The sequence below is a fragment of the Marmota flaviventris genome, chromosome 10 (genome assembly GCF_047511675.1).
Source record: "Marmota flaviventris isolate mMarFla1 chromosome 10, mMarFla1.hap1, whole genome shotgun sequence".
Classification (NCBI taxonomy): Eukaryota; Metazoa; Chordata; class Mammalia; order Rodentia; family Sciuridae; genus Marmota; species Marmota flaviventris.
Window position 1 is genome coordinate 72,026,995 of NC_092507.1, and position 17,103 is coordinate 72,044,097.

At 34.0% G+C, this 17,103-nt stretch overlaps 1 protein-coding gene across 2 annotated transcripts in view; it reads right to left on the reverse strand.

The window, feature by feature from the left end:
* The window catches only part of Znhit6 (zinc finger HIT-type containing 6), a 69,405-nt gene that overhangs the window by 21,982 nt on the left and 30,320 nt on the right, over positions 1-17,103 (reverse strand). For both annotated transcript variants that reach the window (XM_027935261.2, XM_027935260.2), the window contains 2 exons: positions 16,923-17,003; positions 13,240-13,317 (listed from right to left, as the gene is read on the reverse strand). In XM_027935261.2, the coding sequence (XP_027791062.1) occupies positions 13,240-13,317; positions 16,923-17,003 (159 nt within the window). The remainder of the gene's footprint in view (positions 1-13,239; positions 13,318-16,922; positions 17,004-17,103) is intronic.

Sequence of the window (17,103 nt, forward strand, 5' to 3'; positions counted from 1 at the left end):
AAAAGGTACACTAATACATTGCTGGTGGGATTGCAAATTGGAGCAGCCACTCTGGAAGGCAGTACGGAGATTCCTCAGAAAACTTGGAATGGAACCACCATTTGACCTAGTTATCCCACTCCTTGGCATACACCCAAAGGACTTAAAATCAGTATATTATAGTGACGTGGCCTCATCAGTGATCATAGCAGTTCAATTCACAATAGCTAAGCCATGGAACCAATCTAGGTGCCCTTCAATAGATGAATGGATAAAGAAAATGTGGCACATATACACAAGGGAATATAAGCCATAAAGAAGAATAAAATGATGGTATTTGTTGGTAAATGGATGGAACTAGAGACTATCATACTAAGTGAAATGAGCCAATTTCCAAAAATCAAAGGCCGAATGTTCTCCCTGATATGTGGATACTGACTCATAATGCGGGGAGGGAGGAATGGAGGAAAATGGAACTGGGAAAGATAGTAGAATGAATCGGACATAACTTTCCTGTGTTCATATGTTCAATGTAACTCCACATCATGTACAATCACAAGAATGGGAAGTTATAGTTGTATGTATGATACATCAAAATAAATTCTAACTATTATGTATAACTAAAAAGAATAAATAAAAATATAAGAAAAAAAGAATAATTTATGATGTATTGTAAGTTTTGATGACATAAAAGGAAACTTAAACAATTTTTAAGTAAATTCATTAGAATCTAAAACTTTGCAAATTGATATCAATAAGATCCATTTTAAAATACTACAGACAAGCTCTCTTCTCTAACAGAAATCTTGATTAGTTTCTTTTTCCCTTGAACTCATATATCCACTCCAATTCTTCCACAGGATTCTATTCTAAATAATGTTTATGTTTGAAAGTCTTTACTGGTTACATAATTATATTTCTCTATAACAAAAATGTATATCTAAAATTTTAATTTTATTATTTATAACTTTAAGGCTTCAATGTTAAGATTTCTTCTGGACTGAATAACTTGAGGTTATTATCAGTATAAAATTGACCAAAACAACACAAACATTAAAAACATTTAAAGTAAAACTTTATGGGAAGTCATCTTTTTTCTTGGTACCACAGTTGAACCAAGGGCGCTCAACCACTAAACCATATCCCCTGCCCTTTTATTTTGAGTCAGGGTCTTGCTAAGTTGCTTAGGGCCTTGCTAAATTGCTGAGGCTGGCCTGGAACTTGAAATCCTCCTACTTCAGACTCTTGAGTTGTTGGAATTATAGGTGTGTACCACTATGCCCAGCAGGAAGTCTTAAGACAATGAACAGGTACTAATGATAGCATTTTCTACTAGTTTCTATTGATTTTTTAGATTAAGTATTTCCTCTCATTTATAAACCCATTAACAGAATCAAATTACAATAGGAAAACAAGAGAAAGCTGAATTCCATCTAGAAAGCAAGCCCTTGTTCTTTACTAACCCTTCCTTTACCATAGTTATTTTTAAGAGACATACCTAAAAGACAGAAATGACTACATATGTATGAAAAGATATTTGAAAGTATTAATACTGCTCTCAGAAATTCTGGAATTTCTTCAGTATTCTCTAGTATATTTAATTTTGCCCCCTCACTATCAAAATAATTTTAACTTTAAAAATACTCTATCAATTTTCTAATGGCAGTTTTTTAAATCTTAACTTTTAACATATATATTATAAATTTCCTATTTAGAATATCTTCAACATACATTTTTCAATTATTCTCTATAAGCTGGGAGCAAGAACATCTAATTTTCCATTCTAGTTCAATTAGAGAAAGGGTAGAGACTAATATCTTTAAAAAATATATATTTTTCAATTTTACTTGTAAATGGATACAATACCTTTATTTTTTATTTATTTATTTGTTTTTGTGGTGCTGAGGATCAAAACCAGTGCTTCACACATTTGAGGCAAGCGCTCTACCACTGAGTGACACCCCCAGCCCATGAGACTAATATCTTTAAGGATGTAAAAATGTGGTTGAAAAAATCCATTCTAATATTAAGTGACATATTTCTTTATACAACTTCAACAACTCAACTGAATAAACATCTATATACTTACATAGAAAACATTAAATATTCTATGGGATCCAAAAGCTTGAGAAGTTTACCACCTGGCCATTGTTTTTCAAAGTGTACTCCAAAGGATAACTTACTTGTGTCCCCACAGATGGTAAAAAAATGTAGGTTTTAGGGTTCTATAAAAGATTTATTAAGCCAGAACCTCTGTGGATGGGCTGGAAGCATACTTTTTCAAGAAATATCCTAGATAATTATGATGGACAATGATATATGAGAAGAACTGTTGCGAGAAGAGAATATATGTTAGACTAGAGAAATGTCTATTGCACAGGAAAAAAACTGGCTGATAAGAGCATGGGTTAAGTGAAAACCAAGGAGGGATATGGCAGGACTACGTGGTGAGGTAGGCAAGAAATCTGGCTCTTAAAATCAAATAGGGTTGAGAGCTGGTGTGCTGGCAGGCAGAATCCAGAATCCACTTAGATTCTGAGCAAGTAAGATGAGTTAAGAGCTTAGCTGCACCCTATGACAGTGAGTGGGTATTAGTGAAAACCAAAGAGAATTCAGTTTGAGCCTCACCTGAGACTTTTAAGTAGGCCAAATCAATTTCTCTTTAAGGGAATAGGAAAAAGTATCTTACCTCTTAACTTCACAGAATATGATTTAAATCATATTAAAGACCCATAATGTTCCAAAGAAAGTAAAGTAACCTAAGTTTTTTTTATTTTAAAAAACACCCTCTAAGCATGGAAATAAAATCATCCAAAAGAAACAGCTTGTACCTTTTCTGGTTGCTTTTCAAACAAAAAAATGTTCCAAAATTATTAACAAAACTAGCATAATAGGAAACAACTAATAAAATATGTACAACTACAACAGGGTAATAACCTTTTAAAAAGTGATGGTTTCTGTAATATTCATGAAATCAAAGCCTAGATAATTCTTTAACTGTGGCTGGGTTTTAAAGCATACACCCTTAACTTAGGGTGTAACTGGTTTGTGCTTCCATCAAAAAATAATTCTGGGTGTCCATTGCAGAGATACTCATAACCTCCACTGGGCACTGTGCTAGTCAGTTTTTCCTTACTGTGACCAAAAAATAACTGACACAAAAAAGGAAAAGTTTATTTTGGCTCACGGTTTTAGAAGTTTAGGTCCATGGTCAGCTGGCTCTATTGCTCTGGGCCTGTGATGAGGCAAAACATCATGGGGGAAGGGCATGGAGGAGGAAAGCTGTCAGCTCGTGGCAATAGGAAAGCAGAGAGAGAGAGCATTCGAGGAAGGGGCCAGGGATAAGATATAGTCCCCAAAACATGGCCCCAGTGACCTTCTTCTTCCAACTATGCCCCATTAGCCTATAGTTTGAACTACCTTCCAGGAGTCCACTTAGCTATCAATGGATATCCACAGAAGAAGTCACAGCCCTCCAGATCCAATCATTTACCAAAAGCCCCACTTCTGGACATTGCTACATCAGGGACTAAGCTTCTAACACATGAGCTTCTTCTGGGGGACATTCCAGATCCAAACCGTAACAGGAAACGTTTATGTGTTATATTTTAAATACATATCTATTGCAAGCTTTACCACATACTCATTTCCCCTCCTAGACTGTGAGAGCTCCATGAAGGCTAGTCTTTTAGATATCTATTACCTCTAAACTTGGAACAGTGCTGGCACACAGAAGGGGCTCGATGAATATTAACTGAATAAATGAATAATACAGGTTTGGTTAATCTTTTTTTCTTTTTTTTTTTTTTGTACTAGGGATTGAACCCAATGATGCTTAACTATTGAGCCACATCCCTATCCTTTTTTATTTTTATTTTGGGACAGGGTCTTGCTCAACTACTGAGGCTGGCTTTGAACTTGCAATCCTCCTGCCTTAGCCTCCCGAGGCACTGTGATTACACATGTGTGCCACTGTGCCCAGCGAAGAGTTGATTAACCTTAGTCCACTGATACTTTAGGTCAAGTTCATATATCAAAAAGCTTGCAAAAAAAAAAAAAAGCTTGCCCTCTGAGAAAGTATTATTTTTTTTTTTTCAAAGTTCAAAGTAACTTGTTAATTATACTGGGTCCTTGTTAAAATCTCTCTCTCTCATTTTGTGTTCTGAGAAATGAAGCCTTCAACTGGTTAAATGATTTAAAAAAACCACAAATGATCAATTATAAAATCCTTTAGAGGAAATATCGACACACTATGGTTAGCAGGTTAAACCCAGACCCACTGTTTTCATCTGTACTGTTTTACTGGAACAGTTATGCCCATTCATTTACATAATCCATAGTTGCTTATGCACTATGATGGCAGAGTTGACTAACTGTGACCATATGGTCAACAAAGCCAAAAATATTCACTATGTGGCTATTTACATAAAGTTGTCTACATCTTGCTTTAGAATATTAAAATGGCATCAAAACCTAGTATACAGCATGGAATACACATTTAAATGAATTAGTATACTACTTATTAAAGAATTAAGATTTAAAGGTACTATGGGAAGGTCACTGACAGCAGAGTAGGAAACAAAGATGAAGGTGTCTAAGGCAGTCACTTGTCTTCAAAAGGGAGTTTACCATCACATGTGTTAAGTTTTATTATGGTAAATATGTGACAGGATTGTAGGAACCTATGGGAAGTATAAAACATCTTTTGAGGTGCAAAGCATAAGGAAATTATGTCCAGCTTGGAGGAAGGGAATGGGCTCATTGTAGACACTAGTAAACAATAGTCTACTAGAAACAATGAGGAGAGGACACATAAAAGACTAGTAGGGAGGTCAGTTAAGTATAGAATAGTAGTAGGAGAGAAGCCAAGAAGTCAAAGATGCTTCTGGCTTACTAGAAGAAAAATCATGACAATAATAAATACCATTATTTGTTGATTGTTTAGTAAATGCCAGGAACATAGTCAAACCATTTAATACAATATACATACTAGGCAGAAATAGTATGTTACAATGAGATATACTGAACTTAAGACTTAATGAAATATGTAAGTGAAGATAGCTGGATACCAGTATTTGGTACTTAGGGGAAAGGCTGAAAATACATCTATTTTGGAAGTCAATTGTTCAGTAATAACAGTTGATGACATCTTGAACTACTGAAATTTCATATTCTTGCAATATACAATCTATGCTAAAAAAAAAAAGGTACAACTTACATGACCAAGTACCTGCTCCCTTATGGTCAGTGGTGACTGGCCTGTTGGGGATATAGCTAATATTGAACTTAGAATGCATTCCAGAAGTATAAGAAATTTTTTGGTTGAAAGAAGTTGCTATTAAAAAATGATGCATGATGTATTTACCTGTCAGTCATGTGGAACTTTTTATTTTAAAAATATATATTTTTCTTTCAATAAGTAATCTCCGGGATTTAAAAAACACATCAAAACAACAACCTCTTGTATTCGTTGAGTCATTTCAATAAATGGTTCTCTAACTGCAACTCAAAATACTTTAATAATACATATTTACTTTGTTGTGTGTCAGGCACTATGCTAAGTAGCTGACTGTATAACTCAAGTTAATGTTCAAAACAATGCAGTATCATTCCCATTTCAATCCCAATTTTCAGATGGGAAAATATAAGTTTAGTAACTTTCTAAGGTCTTTACCAAATTTAAAGCACTATCTTGACTTTATAGAAAAATCTTTGATGTAGGTTTCTGGATAAAAATAAAAAAGTTATTTTTGAATGTTTCATAAATTGGATTATGCTTAAGAAACAATGACTTAATAATTGCTTTTATTATTTACATTTATTATTTAATAAATTTAATATTTATAATGATGAGACTTTTGTTCTACAAAATCTAATATTGAATCTCTGAAAGTAAAAGAAGGTGGTTTACTTCTCCATAAATTATACACTCTGGAAGGATAATATATTATTTCTTGTTGGAACATAATTTTACTCTAAAGAGATCGTAATAAGGATTAGTAAGGAAGGTAATTTTGTTTTGGGAAATAACATTCCAGAAAATGCTTCTGCATGTACTTGAAATTCAACACATCTTAAGTCTCTGCTGGTGTTACTTTCATCTCATTGTAAACAACATCCATGCCAGAAACTTTAGTCAGCTTTGCTTGTTATTCACTTCTTCCTACAGCAAATTGGTTACCAAGATCTAATCAATTTTTCTGCTTAACTTTTACAGTTGCCTACTACCAATGAAATAAGATCCAAATGTAGCATTTAGTGTTTGGTCCTGAACTAACTCATCATCCTCACTTAAAAAAAAAAAGTTTTAAGTTCCTGCTCTGCACACCTCTATAGACTCAGACCTCCTCAAATCACTTACTTGACTTTTTTTTTACAACATGCTCTTTCACAGCTTGGGGCCTTTTATACCCTCCTCTTGCCATGGACCATTTACCTTTAGTAAGGATCAAACAATATATCCACTATAATGCCTTCTCTGAAAATATAAGGATAGTTGCTATCCTCCCTTGTAAGCCTCTTAACACTTAACACAAGCCTATAATAGCATATGTATGTGTATCTGTTCTCCCTACTCAACAAAACTGTATCTTACTTATTCTTATGTAAACTTAAATTTTCATTTATATGACTCGAAGACTGAGTGTGCTTAATCAAAACCAGACTCAGGGGCTGGGGTTGTGACTCAGCATTAGAATGCTTGCCTAGCACGGATGAGGCCCTGGGTTTGATCCTCAGCACCACATAAAAATAAATAAATAAAGGTATTTAACCACTACAACTAAAAAATAAATATTAAAACAAAACAAAAACAAAACCAGACTCAGGTGTTATGTGAATGCACTTTCCTTTAATGATTTAACAATAATTATGTATGCAATCAGATTCTAAATGCTCATCTTAGCCTATCAATATATCATATTGAGAACACTGGTTTAAAATCTTTCTATTTTTAAAATACAGCAGGGCTCAGTGGCACATGCCTGTAATCCCAGTGACTCTGGAGGATGAAGCAGGAGGATCACAGTTTGAAGTCAGCTTCATGTGACTTAGTTAAGATCCTGCTCTCAAACAAAAATTAAAAAGGGCTGTGTGTGTGTGTGGTTCAGTAGTAGAGCTCTCCTAGGTTCAATCATCAGTACTGCCAGGCGAAGTGGCACACGCCTGTAATCCCAGTGGCATGGGAGACTGAGGCAAGAGGATGGCAAGTTCAAAGCCAATCTCAGCAACTTAGCAAAGCCCTAAGCAACTTAGTGAGGGCCTATCTCAAAAAAAAAGTAAAAAAGGGGCCGGGGGTGTGACTCAGTGGTTAAGTGTCCCTGAGTTCAATCCCCAATATCAAGGAAGGAAAAAAAAAATTACCAGTACTAGAAAAAAATTATGATAAAAAAAATCTATGTCTAAATACATGTCTGCAATATCTAATTTTATTATTCATGATTAGCAAATACTCATAAAAATTGGGAGGTTCTTTAGAAATTAGGATAATTATCTCTTGGAATGACTTAATAATCAGAAATATACAAATGTACCCCACCTTCAGGATAAAAGCAACTGCAACTAGAACTTTTCACTTTGTTGTTGTCTTCAAGCAATGCCATCACTACTCAAAGTTAAACAGCAGGGCAATTTAAAGTTTCAAAATTCCTGGGCCCAGGTCATAACTTTTTTTTCCCTTCCTCTCCTCTGGTGGTATTTCCATTTATCATTTAGTCCAAGTAAATATTCAAATGGGGAAATCTGGAGGACAAGCTTTCTACACAGGTAACACGAAGTTCTCCTCATGTTACTCAGACTGGCTTAAGTTTAGTATCAAAATAGTCTATTTTAGGAATGCCTCATACTGAATACTGCCATCTTTTATTTTATTGATCTAGCATTCCCTCCCCTTTAGGGATTAAAAAGATATTTGAAGGTCCAATGTGATTCTCTTTTGGACCCTAAAGAAGGAAGGTTATAAAATTAGAGAGTAAAGGACCTTAAAGGAAAATAAAGCATAAAGAAACTGAATGCCCACAATGAAGTCATCTGGCTTTTATTTTGGTGAACTTCTTTGACATTTTTGGGGTTTAGAATTGCCCCATTTTGGCTCTTTGTTAAAATAAGTCTTATCAGTTTGACTGGTATCTTTCTGAGTTCTGGTTTCTAGGCAGCCTGATTTCAGAATTCCTATGTAATGCTGCACTTTTTATCATGTCATCTGATAGACATTTCTGCCACTCTTCTAGAAAACCTTGGTCTGCCAGGACAAGCTAAAATTTCCATCCTCTGTTGCTTCAGAGATGCATAGTACACATTTTTTTTTTTTTTTTTTTTTGGTAGTGGAGATTGAACCCAAGGGTGCTTAATCACTGAGCCACATCCCCAGTCCTTTTTTATATTTTTTATTTAGAGACAAGAGTCTTGCTAAGTTGCTGAAACTGGCTTGAACTCATGATCCTTCAGCCTCAGTTTCCCAAGCCACTGGGTATAGTACACATTTTTAAACTAAAAATAAATACTCTCTGGACTCCAAGTAGTCTGTCCTGTACTCTAACCTAAGTATGCATACAAATTTTGATTTCCTTGAGTTTTGGAAGAAGAGTATAATCTACCAGGGTCAAGTCTGACTGGCTTTGTGAGCTGACATATTTCTTCATTAGCCACAGTTCAATCTGTCTTGACTGACATGGACATATAACAAACCTCCATTTTCAGTTAAAGGAAGAATTAAAATGAAAACAATCAGCAAAAGAAAATAACCAATTAACCAACCAGACCAACAAAACCAAAAGAAAAAAACCAAAATTTTTCTTCTTTGAAATTATATAAAAATAATATAAATTATTGCTTTCCTCAGCTTTGAGACAGAAGTTGAAATACCTAAGAGAACAGGTAAATATGGTGACTGTGGTCAAATGGGCACCCAAACTGACCAAAATAGATATTATTTGTTTCTTTAAGAGTAAGCTGGCTGGGGTTGTGACTTATTGATAGAGCGCTTGCCTAGCATGTGTGAGTGCACTGGCACTGGGTTCGATCCTCAGCATCACATAAAAATAAATGAAGGTTCATCAACAACTAAAACAAAAATAAATAAATAAAAAAATTTAAAAAGTGAGTAAGGTGTTTCAAATACATGTCTATTAATTAAAAAAAGAAACAATTATCCATATAGTCATTAAATTAATACCTGATGACTACTATTTGCAATTATTTAAGAACAGATAAACACATTAAAAGGAAACAATGAGGCATTAGGTTTTATTCTCCTTACTGCTCTTATGAGTAAAAAGTTCCTTAAATTGTCCTGTTTTCTTAAAACAAAACGGAGGAATATCTTTATAACGAAAATTACACGCATGAAACATAAAAGAATAAAATTTCATCATCCAGTTTGGACAACATTTATACTGTCTTCCTTCTACATTCCTTCTGAGCCATTTATGTTATTCTTATAGACTTCTATATGACAAGGAGTTGGCAAATGTTCAGAGTGGTATACCAGTATTCAAAACGACTAGACAGAGACTGTCACCAGGTTGTCAGGAAAAGACTAGAAGAGTATATATTAGTTTTATAGCTTAGAGAAAATGAAACAACTAACTAAAAAGCTATTTTATTTTTTATAAAGACCCTCAGAAATATTTTCTTAGTAGACTTATGAGACTGAAGCTATACTATACTCATCAAACGCGCACCATGGTATAAAACACAAGTAACACTTAAATGAACTAAGTAGATAAAATATGTTCCATGTTAAGAAAGAAACTGAACTTGAAGAAGAAACACAGAAAATAAAACAAGAGAGAATAGAATTATTTAATGATTTACCAAAAGTCAATTTAAAGAGAAGTAGGCAAATCTTTCAATTTAAAAATGAATTATATGGAAATATCCCCCAAGCTCCTGGATAGGCAGAATTAATAATGTCAAAATGGCCATACTACCAAAAGCATTATACAGATTTAATGCACTTCCTATTAAAACCCCAATGACATTCTTCATAGAAATAGAAAAAGCAATAATGAAATTTATTTGGAAAAATAATAAGAGACCCAGAATAGCCCAAATAATCCTTAGCATGAAGATGAAGCAGGAGGCATCACAATCCCAAACCTAAAATATGCTACAAAGCTATAGTAGCAAAAACTGCATGATATTGGTACCAATATAGACATGTAGACCAATGGTACAGAACAGAAGACACAGAGACAAACCCATACAAATATAGTTATCTCGTACTAGACAAAGATGCCAAAAACATTCAATGGAGAAAAGATAGCCTATTCAACAAATGGTACTGGCAAAACTGGAAATCCATATGTAGCAAAATGAAATTAAACCTCTATCTCTCACCCTGCACAAAAATCAACTCAAAGTGGATCAAAGACTGAGGCACTAGAACAAAGACCCTGTGCCTAACAGAAGAAAAAATAGGCCCAAATCTTCACCATGTCGGCCTAGGATCTGACTTCCTTAACAAGACCCCTAAAGCTTAAGAAGTAAAATCAAGACTCAATAAATGAACTGGGTTCAAATTTAAAAGCTTCTTCTCAGCAAAGGAAACAATCAATAATGTGAGGAGAGAGTCTACAGACTGGGAGAAAATCTTTACCACATGTACCTCCAATAAAGCATTAATCTCTAGAATATATAAAGAACTCAAAAAACTTAACACCCAATAAACAAATAACCCAATCAATAAATGGGCTAAGGAACTGAACAGATGCTTCACAGAAGAAATACAATCAACCAATATATGAAAAAGTGTTCAACACCTCTAGCAATTAGAGAAATTCAAATCAAAACTAAGTCACTAAGATTTCATCTCATTCCAGTCAGAATGGCAATCATCAAGAATATAGGAAACAATAAATGTTGATGAGGATGTGGTGAAAAAGGCACACTCATACATTGCTGGAGGGATTGCAAATTGGTATAACAACTATGGAAAGCAGTATGGAGATTCCTCAGAAAACCTGAAATGGAAAGACCATATGACCCAGCTATCCTACTCCTTAATTTATACCCAAATGACTTAAAATCAGCATACTACAGTGATGCAGCCACATCAATGTTTAAAGCAGCTCAATTCACAATAGTTAAAATATGGCACCAACCTAGGTATCCTTCAGTAGATGAATGTATGAAGAAAATGTGGTATATATATTCAATGGAATATTACTCAGCTTTAAAGAAGAATGAAATTATGGCATTTGCTGGTAAATGGACTGAGTTGGAGAATATCATTCTAAGCAAAATAAGCCAATCCCCAAACACCAAAAACCGAATGTTTTCTCTAATATGCAGATGCTAATTCACAATGTGGCAGGGAGGCACAAGAGAAGACTAGAGTTACCTTAGATTAGGTAGAGGGAAGGGAAGGGAAGGGAGGGGAGGGGAGGAGATAGGAAGGATGGTAGAAAGAGACAGACATTACTACTTTATGTATATAGATAACTGCATGACCAATGTGATTCTACAACATATATTCTCAGAAAAGTGAGAAATTATATCCCATTCATGTATGATATATCAGAGCGCATAAATGCATTCTACTGTCATGTATAACTAATTAAAACAATAAAAAATTAAAAATAAAAAATGAGTTATATGGAATTCCTTTTGTGATTTTACTAAAAACTGAAACAATGTTATCCTTTATACCAGTATTTATTGTTAATTACCTAAGTGCTTGAGTCCCAATTTAAGAACTACTGACTTTGGTTAACATGGACGTTTTAACTCTGGGTAACTATCTTTGCAGAAACTTATTTTCTCTTGTTTGGGATTCGGCATGAAGAAGGAAAGGACCACAAACTACATGTAAATATATTGAATTGAGAGGCATACAGAAAGAACCATATGATAGATAATTTGAATTTTTTATTAGAGAACCATGATGAATGATATAAAGTTGGAGGATCTGAGATACGTTGGTAAGAAAAGTGGTCAGATGTGGTTTTTAAGATCCTTTGTTAGCTATAAGTCTTTTTTAAAAAATATTTCATTTTATTAATGGTTAAAATTTTCTTAATAGAGCTTCCATCCTTAAAACATACTTTCCTGAGTCCTTTTGTTATAATTTGAAGTATTTTATTATAATTTAGGACAATTGCTTTTTTTTTTTTTTTTTTGAGACAGGGTCTCACTAAGTTGCCCATGCTGGCCTTAGCCTTATAAAATCTTCTAATCTTAACATGCAGATCTTTTGTAAGAATACATTTATCAGTAACAATAGTAGAAATAACAGTATTGGTAATAACACTAGTAATAATAAAAACATGCATTTATCATGTGTTTCTTTCATGATAAACTTTGTTATTTCAATTTTAGAGAAAAGGAAACTAAGGCAAGTGTAATTAACTCAAGTTAACATAATTAGAAAAAGGTGAAGCTGGGATCCAAATCCAGTGATGCTTTCATAGCTTGAACTCTTCAACATCTAAACTCAACTAGCAAATCATATCATAGAAGAAACTGACCAGATCTATTAAATTAATCTAGTGCTTTTGTTAATTAAACAATGGGAAACACATGTCTGTAAAGATCAGTGTTTTGCAATTCAATATGCTGACATATAACTGGCATTTAGGTACACTTTGTGAAGAGTCTCAGTCTAATTTATCATCCCATTAATAATGAACAAAACCTGAAGGTATTATTAACTTTCTCAAGTCACAGTTTGCTGGAATGCTGCTTTCTTCACATTTCTGTGCAGTATTCTTCAAACTACAATATATTCAGTGGTTAGTCCAGCATGTTTTCTTATTTCTAAAGTCTTGAAAATTTGAACTCATCAAATGTCATATTATAGAACATTTCTTGAAGTAAGTTAAGATGAAATTTAGAAATCTTTTAGTTGTAACTAATATTTTGAAATATTCTAACTAGGTTTATTTTTCAATCAAATTTAAAATTGTAAATCTAATATTTAAGAATCTTAATTTGAAAGTTATTATTAGGTACTAGAAATTAAACCCAGAGCACTTTATCACTGAGCTACATTCCCAGTTCTATTTATTTATTTATTTAAAAATTTGAGATAGGGTCTCGATAAACTGCTGAAGCTGACTTCTAATTTACAATACTCTGGCCTCAGTCTATCCCAGTGGCTAGGATTACAGGTATGTGCACCAGGTCTAGTTGAAAATTATTTTTATAAGTCTAGGTTGACAGGCAGATAATTTTATAACTAGCTATGTAAGGTAATCAAGGTAATTAATTATATCACAGAATTAAAAAATATTTAAAGAAATGGGGAGGGAGCAACTTTACCTTACTAGGTTTTGCTGCATATATTCAACCTTCATTAAAATTTGGACCTCAGTCTGAGAGTGAATGTAGGCTTTCAACCTGAAATAAAAACATCATATTGAAGAAAGCAAAATTAATTTTTAGTACTTTTCAAGACAGTTTTTATAAAGACTAAGCATTTATGAACAGCTAATAATACTTAAAAATTCATCAATCCAAGCACAGAAAAGAAGTAAAGATGTTTCTTAAACAAGGATCTGAAAAATAATTACTTTTCTTCTCTTTGTTCAATTAAACATCTTAAATTAAAAAATACCTGCTTCAACAAACATGTGTAAAAATAATAACAGCTATTTTACACATACTTTTGCTCAAATGTATCCAATTTAGTGACAGGTATTTTGACTTACTGCCAAGTGTATGACTAATGATGACAAGTAGATTATCAATTATAAAGAAAGAAACTCAACTATCAATACTGCTTGAAATGTTAATTGAATTTGGATCAGTTTGAACAATATTTTTTATCAAAAGTTGAAATATGAGGCTTAAAGCAATCATGAAATTCATATGGGAAAACAAAAGACCCAGAATAGCAAAAGCAATTCTAAGCAGGAAGTGTGAATCTGGAGGTATAGCAATACCAGAGTTCAAACTGTACTACAGAGCAATAGTAACAAAAACAGCATGGTACTGGTACCAAAAAGGCAGGTGGACCAATGGTACAGAATAGAGGACACAGAGACCAATCCACAAAATTACAACTTTCTTATATTTGATAAAGGGGCTAAAAGCATGCAATGGAGGAAGGATAGCATCTTCAACAAATGGTGCTGGGAAAACTGGAAATTCATATGCAACAAAATGAAACTGAATGCCTTTCTCTCGCCATGCACAAAAGTTAATTCAAAATGGATCAAGGAGCTTGATATCAAATCAGAGACACGCCGTCTGATAGAAGAAAAAGTTGGCTACGATCTACATACGGTGGGGTCGGGCTCCAAATTCCTTAATAGGACGCCCATAGCACAAGAGTTAATAACTAGAATCAACAAATGGGACTTACTCAAACTAAAAAGTTTTTTCTCAGCAAAAGAAACAATAAGAGAGGTAAATAGGGAGCCTACATCCTGGGAACAAATCTTTACTCCTCACACTTCAGATAGAGCCCTAATATCCAGAATATACAAAGAACTCAAAAAATTAAACAATAAGAAAACAAATAACCCAATCAACAAATGGGCCAAGGACCTGAACAGACACTTCTCAGAGGAGGACATACAATCAATCAACAAGTACATGAAAAAATGCTCACCATCTCTAGCAGTCAGAGAAATGCAAATCAAAACCACCCTAAGATACCATCTCACTCCAGTAAGATTGGCAGCCATTATGAAGTCAAACAACAATAAGTGTTGGCGAGGATGTGGGGAAAAGGGTACACTTGTACATTGCTGGTGGGACTGCAAATTGGTGAGGCCAATTTGGAAAGCAGTATGGAGATTCCTGGGAAAGCTGGGAATGGATCCACCATTTGACCCAGCTATCGCCCTTCTCGGACTATTCCCTGAGGATCTTAAAAGAGCATACTATAGGGATACTGCCACATCAATGATCATAGCGGCACTATTCACAATAGCTAGACTGTGGAACCAACCTAGATGCCCTTCAATAGATGAATGGATAAAGAAATGTGGCATTTATACACAATGGAGTATTACGCAGCACTAAAAAATGACAAAATCATGGAATTTGCAGGGAAATGGATGGCATTAGAGCAGATTATGCTAAGCGAAGCTAGCCAATCCTTAAAAAACAAATGCCAAATGTCTTCTTTGATATAAAGAGAGCAACTAAGAACAGAACAGGGAGGAAGAGCATGAGGAAAAGATTAACATTAAACAGAGACGAGTGGGGGGAGAGAAAGGGAGAGAGAAGGGAAATCATATGGAAATGGTAGGAGACCCTCAATGTTACACAAAATTACATATAAGAGGTTATGAGGGGGGGGAAATAAGGGAGAGAATTGAACAACAGCAGATGAGGTAGAGAGGGAAGATGGGAGCGGGGGGGGGGGGGGAAGTAGGGGATAGGAAAGGTAGCAGAATACAACAGTCACTAATATGCCATTATGTAAAAATGTTGAGTGTGTAACCGATGTGATTCTGCAATTTGTATTTGGGGTAAAAATGGGAGTTCATAACCCACTTGAGTCAAATGTATGAAAGATGATATATCATGAGCTTTGTAATGTTTTGAACAACCAATTAAAAAAAAAAAGAAGAAGAAAGTGGAAGCAGGAAGAGTAACTAAGAGAAAAACCTCAGAAATTTGGAAATGAGAGGAGTTGAGTCCATGAATATTCCAATGCAAATTAATGTTCTATTTTTTCTTTACAGTTCTTAAATCTAGGCTTTATGCAATATGCTTTGAAAGTATGATAATTATATTGATTTGTAGAATCACTGATTCCTTTTCTAACTCAATGGTATTTGTAAGGCACATTCTGGAAATTCATTAACTATATGTCTTGGTAAAGTTTGCAAAATATTTAAGCTCTTAAAATGGCCTTGGCAAATGTATATAATCTGTGAGTATACTGTGCTTGAAATTATTATTCAAGTGGGTTTTCAGGAATTTTCATCTACATGCAACCAACTAAGAATCCTAAATGAAGTTATTCCTAGAAAAAAAAAAAAAAGAAATATGAGGCTTAATTAGAAATGGACCAGATCAGACATTTTAGAACCTACAGCTCAAATTTTGAATACCAAATTACTCTGGCACAATCTAAGCATTCATATTCAAAGCAAGTACCATCTGGTGAAAATAAAGTCAACTGGGTTCCTGCCCAGGAGCACTAATAACTCATACACCAATAATAGTTTCCTTTCTTGAGCACTGCCTACTATATGCTAGGTCCTATACTAGGAACTCTGAATGTGCTATTTCTTTTAAGGTTCATAACAACCCTATCTAGTGTGTATTACCAATCTTATTTCATTGATGGAAAAATTAAAAGCACGGAAGTTAGGTAATTTAGTCTGATCACACAGTTAATAAGGGACAGAGCCAGCTATTTTAATTTGGATATCCATGACTGAATCTTTCCACTATGCTATGTTAACTACTTTTGTCCATACTGTATTTCTGGATAGGAGGCAGAGTGTACCTTACTAAGTTCTATGAAGACTTGGCTGAAGCAGGATTTCCTGTGTTTAATAGTTACTTGGAAAGTCTTAATTTTCAGAGTCTTTGGTTCAACTTGAAAGGCAGCTTAGTTTAAAGGTTAAGAGTACAGATTCAGAATCTGGACTGATGGTTTGAAATCCCCAGCTTTCATGCTTATTAGTTGTCCAAGTTTACTTAACCACTTTAAATTTGCTCAGTATGTTAAAAGGGGCATAATACCTCTAGTCTACCATACAAGGATATTGTGAGAATTCAATGAGTTAGCATGTTTATTATTATCTGCTTTGAAGAGTGTCCAGGACACAGTAAATAATGAGCGTTAGCTACTGATGTTACTTATATGGACTGAATCTCAGCAAACACCAAGGAAATAGTAAATTGCAAGGAAAAGTAAATTGCACCAACATATCATGTCCTGATATAGCCATAGCTTTCCATAATAAATATGCAACTAAAATATACTTCAACACTTTTAATTACTTCAAACAGTTAACAGGAGTTTTTAAACATACCTTTGACGAATAACAGGATCAGACTTTTCAGGATCAATGTAAGGTTTTAGAATTTCATTAATAGTTTTATCCTCTGGTACTCTTTTCAATAAAGAAAAGGAAAACAGCTAGATTATTATTTATAATTTGCTGTAAAAGGTGTTAACTTAGAATTACTAAATGTTGTGGGTATTTTGTTATT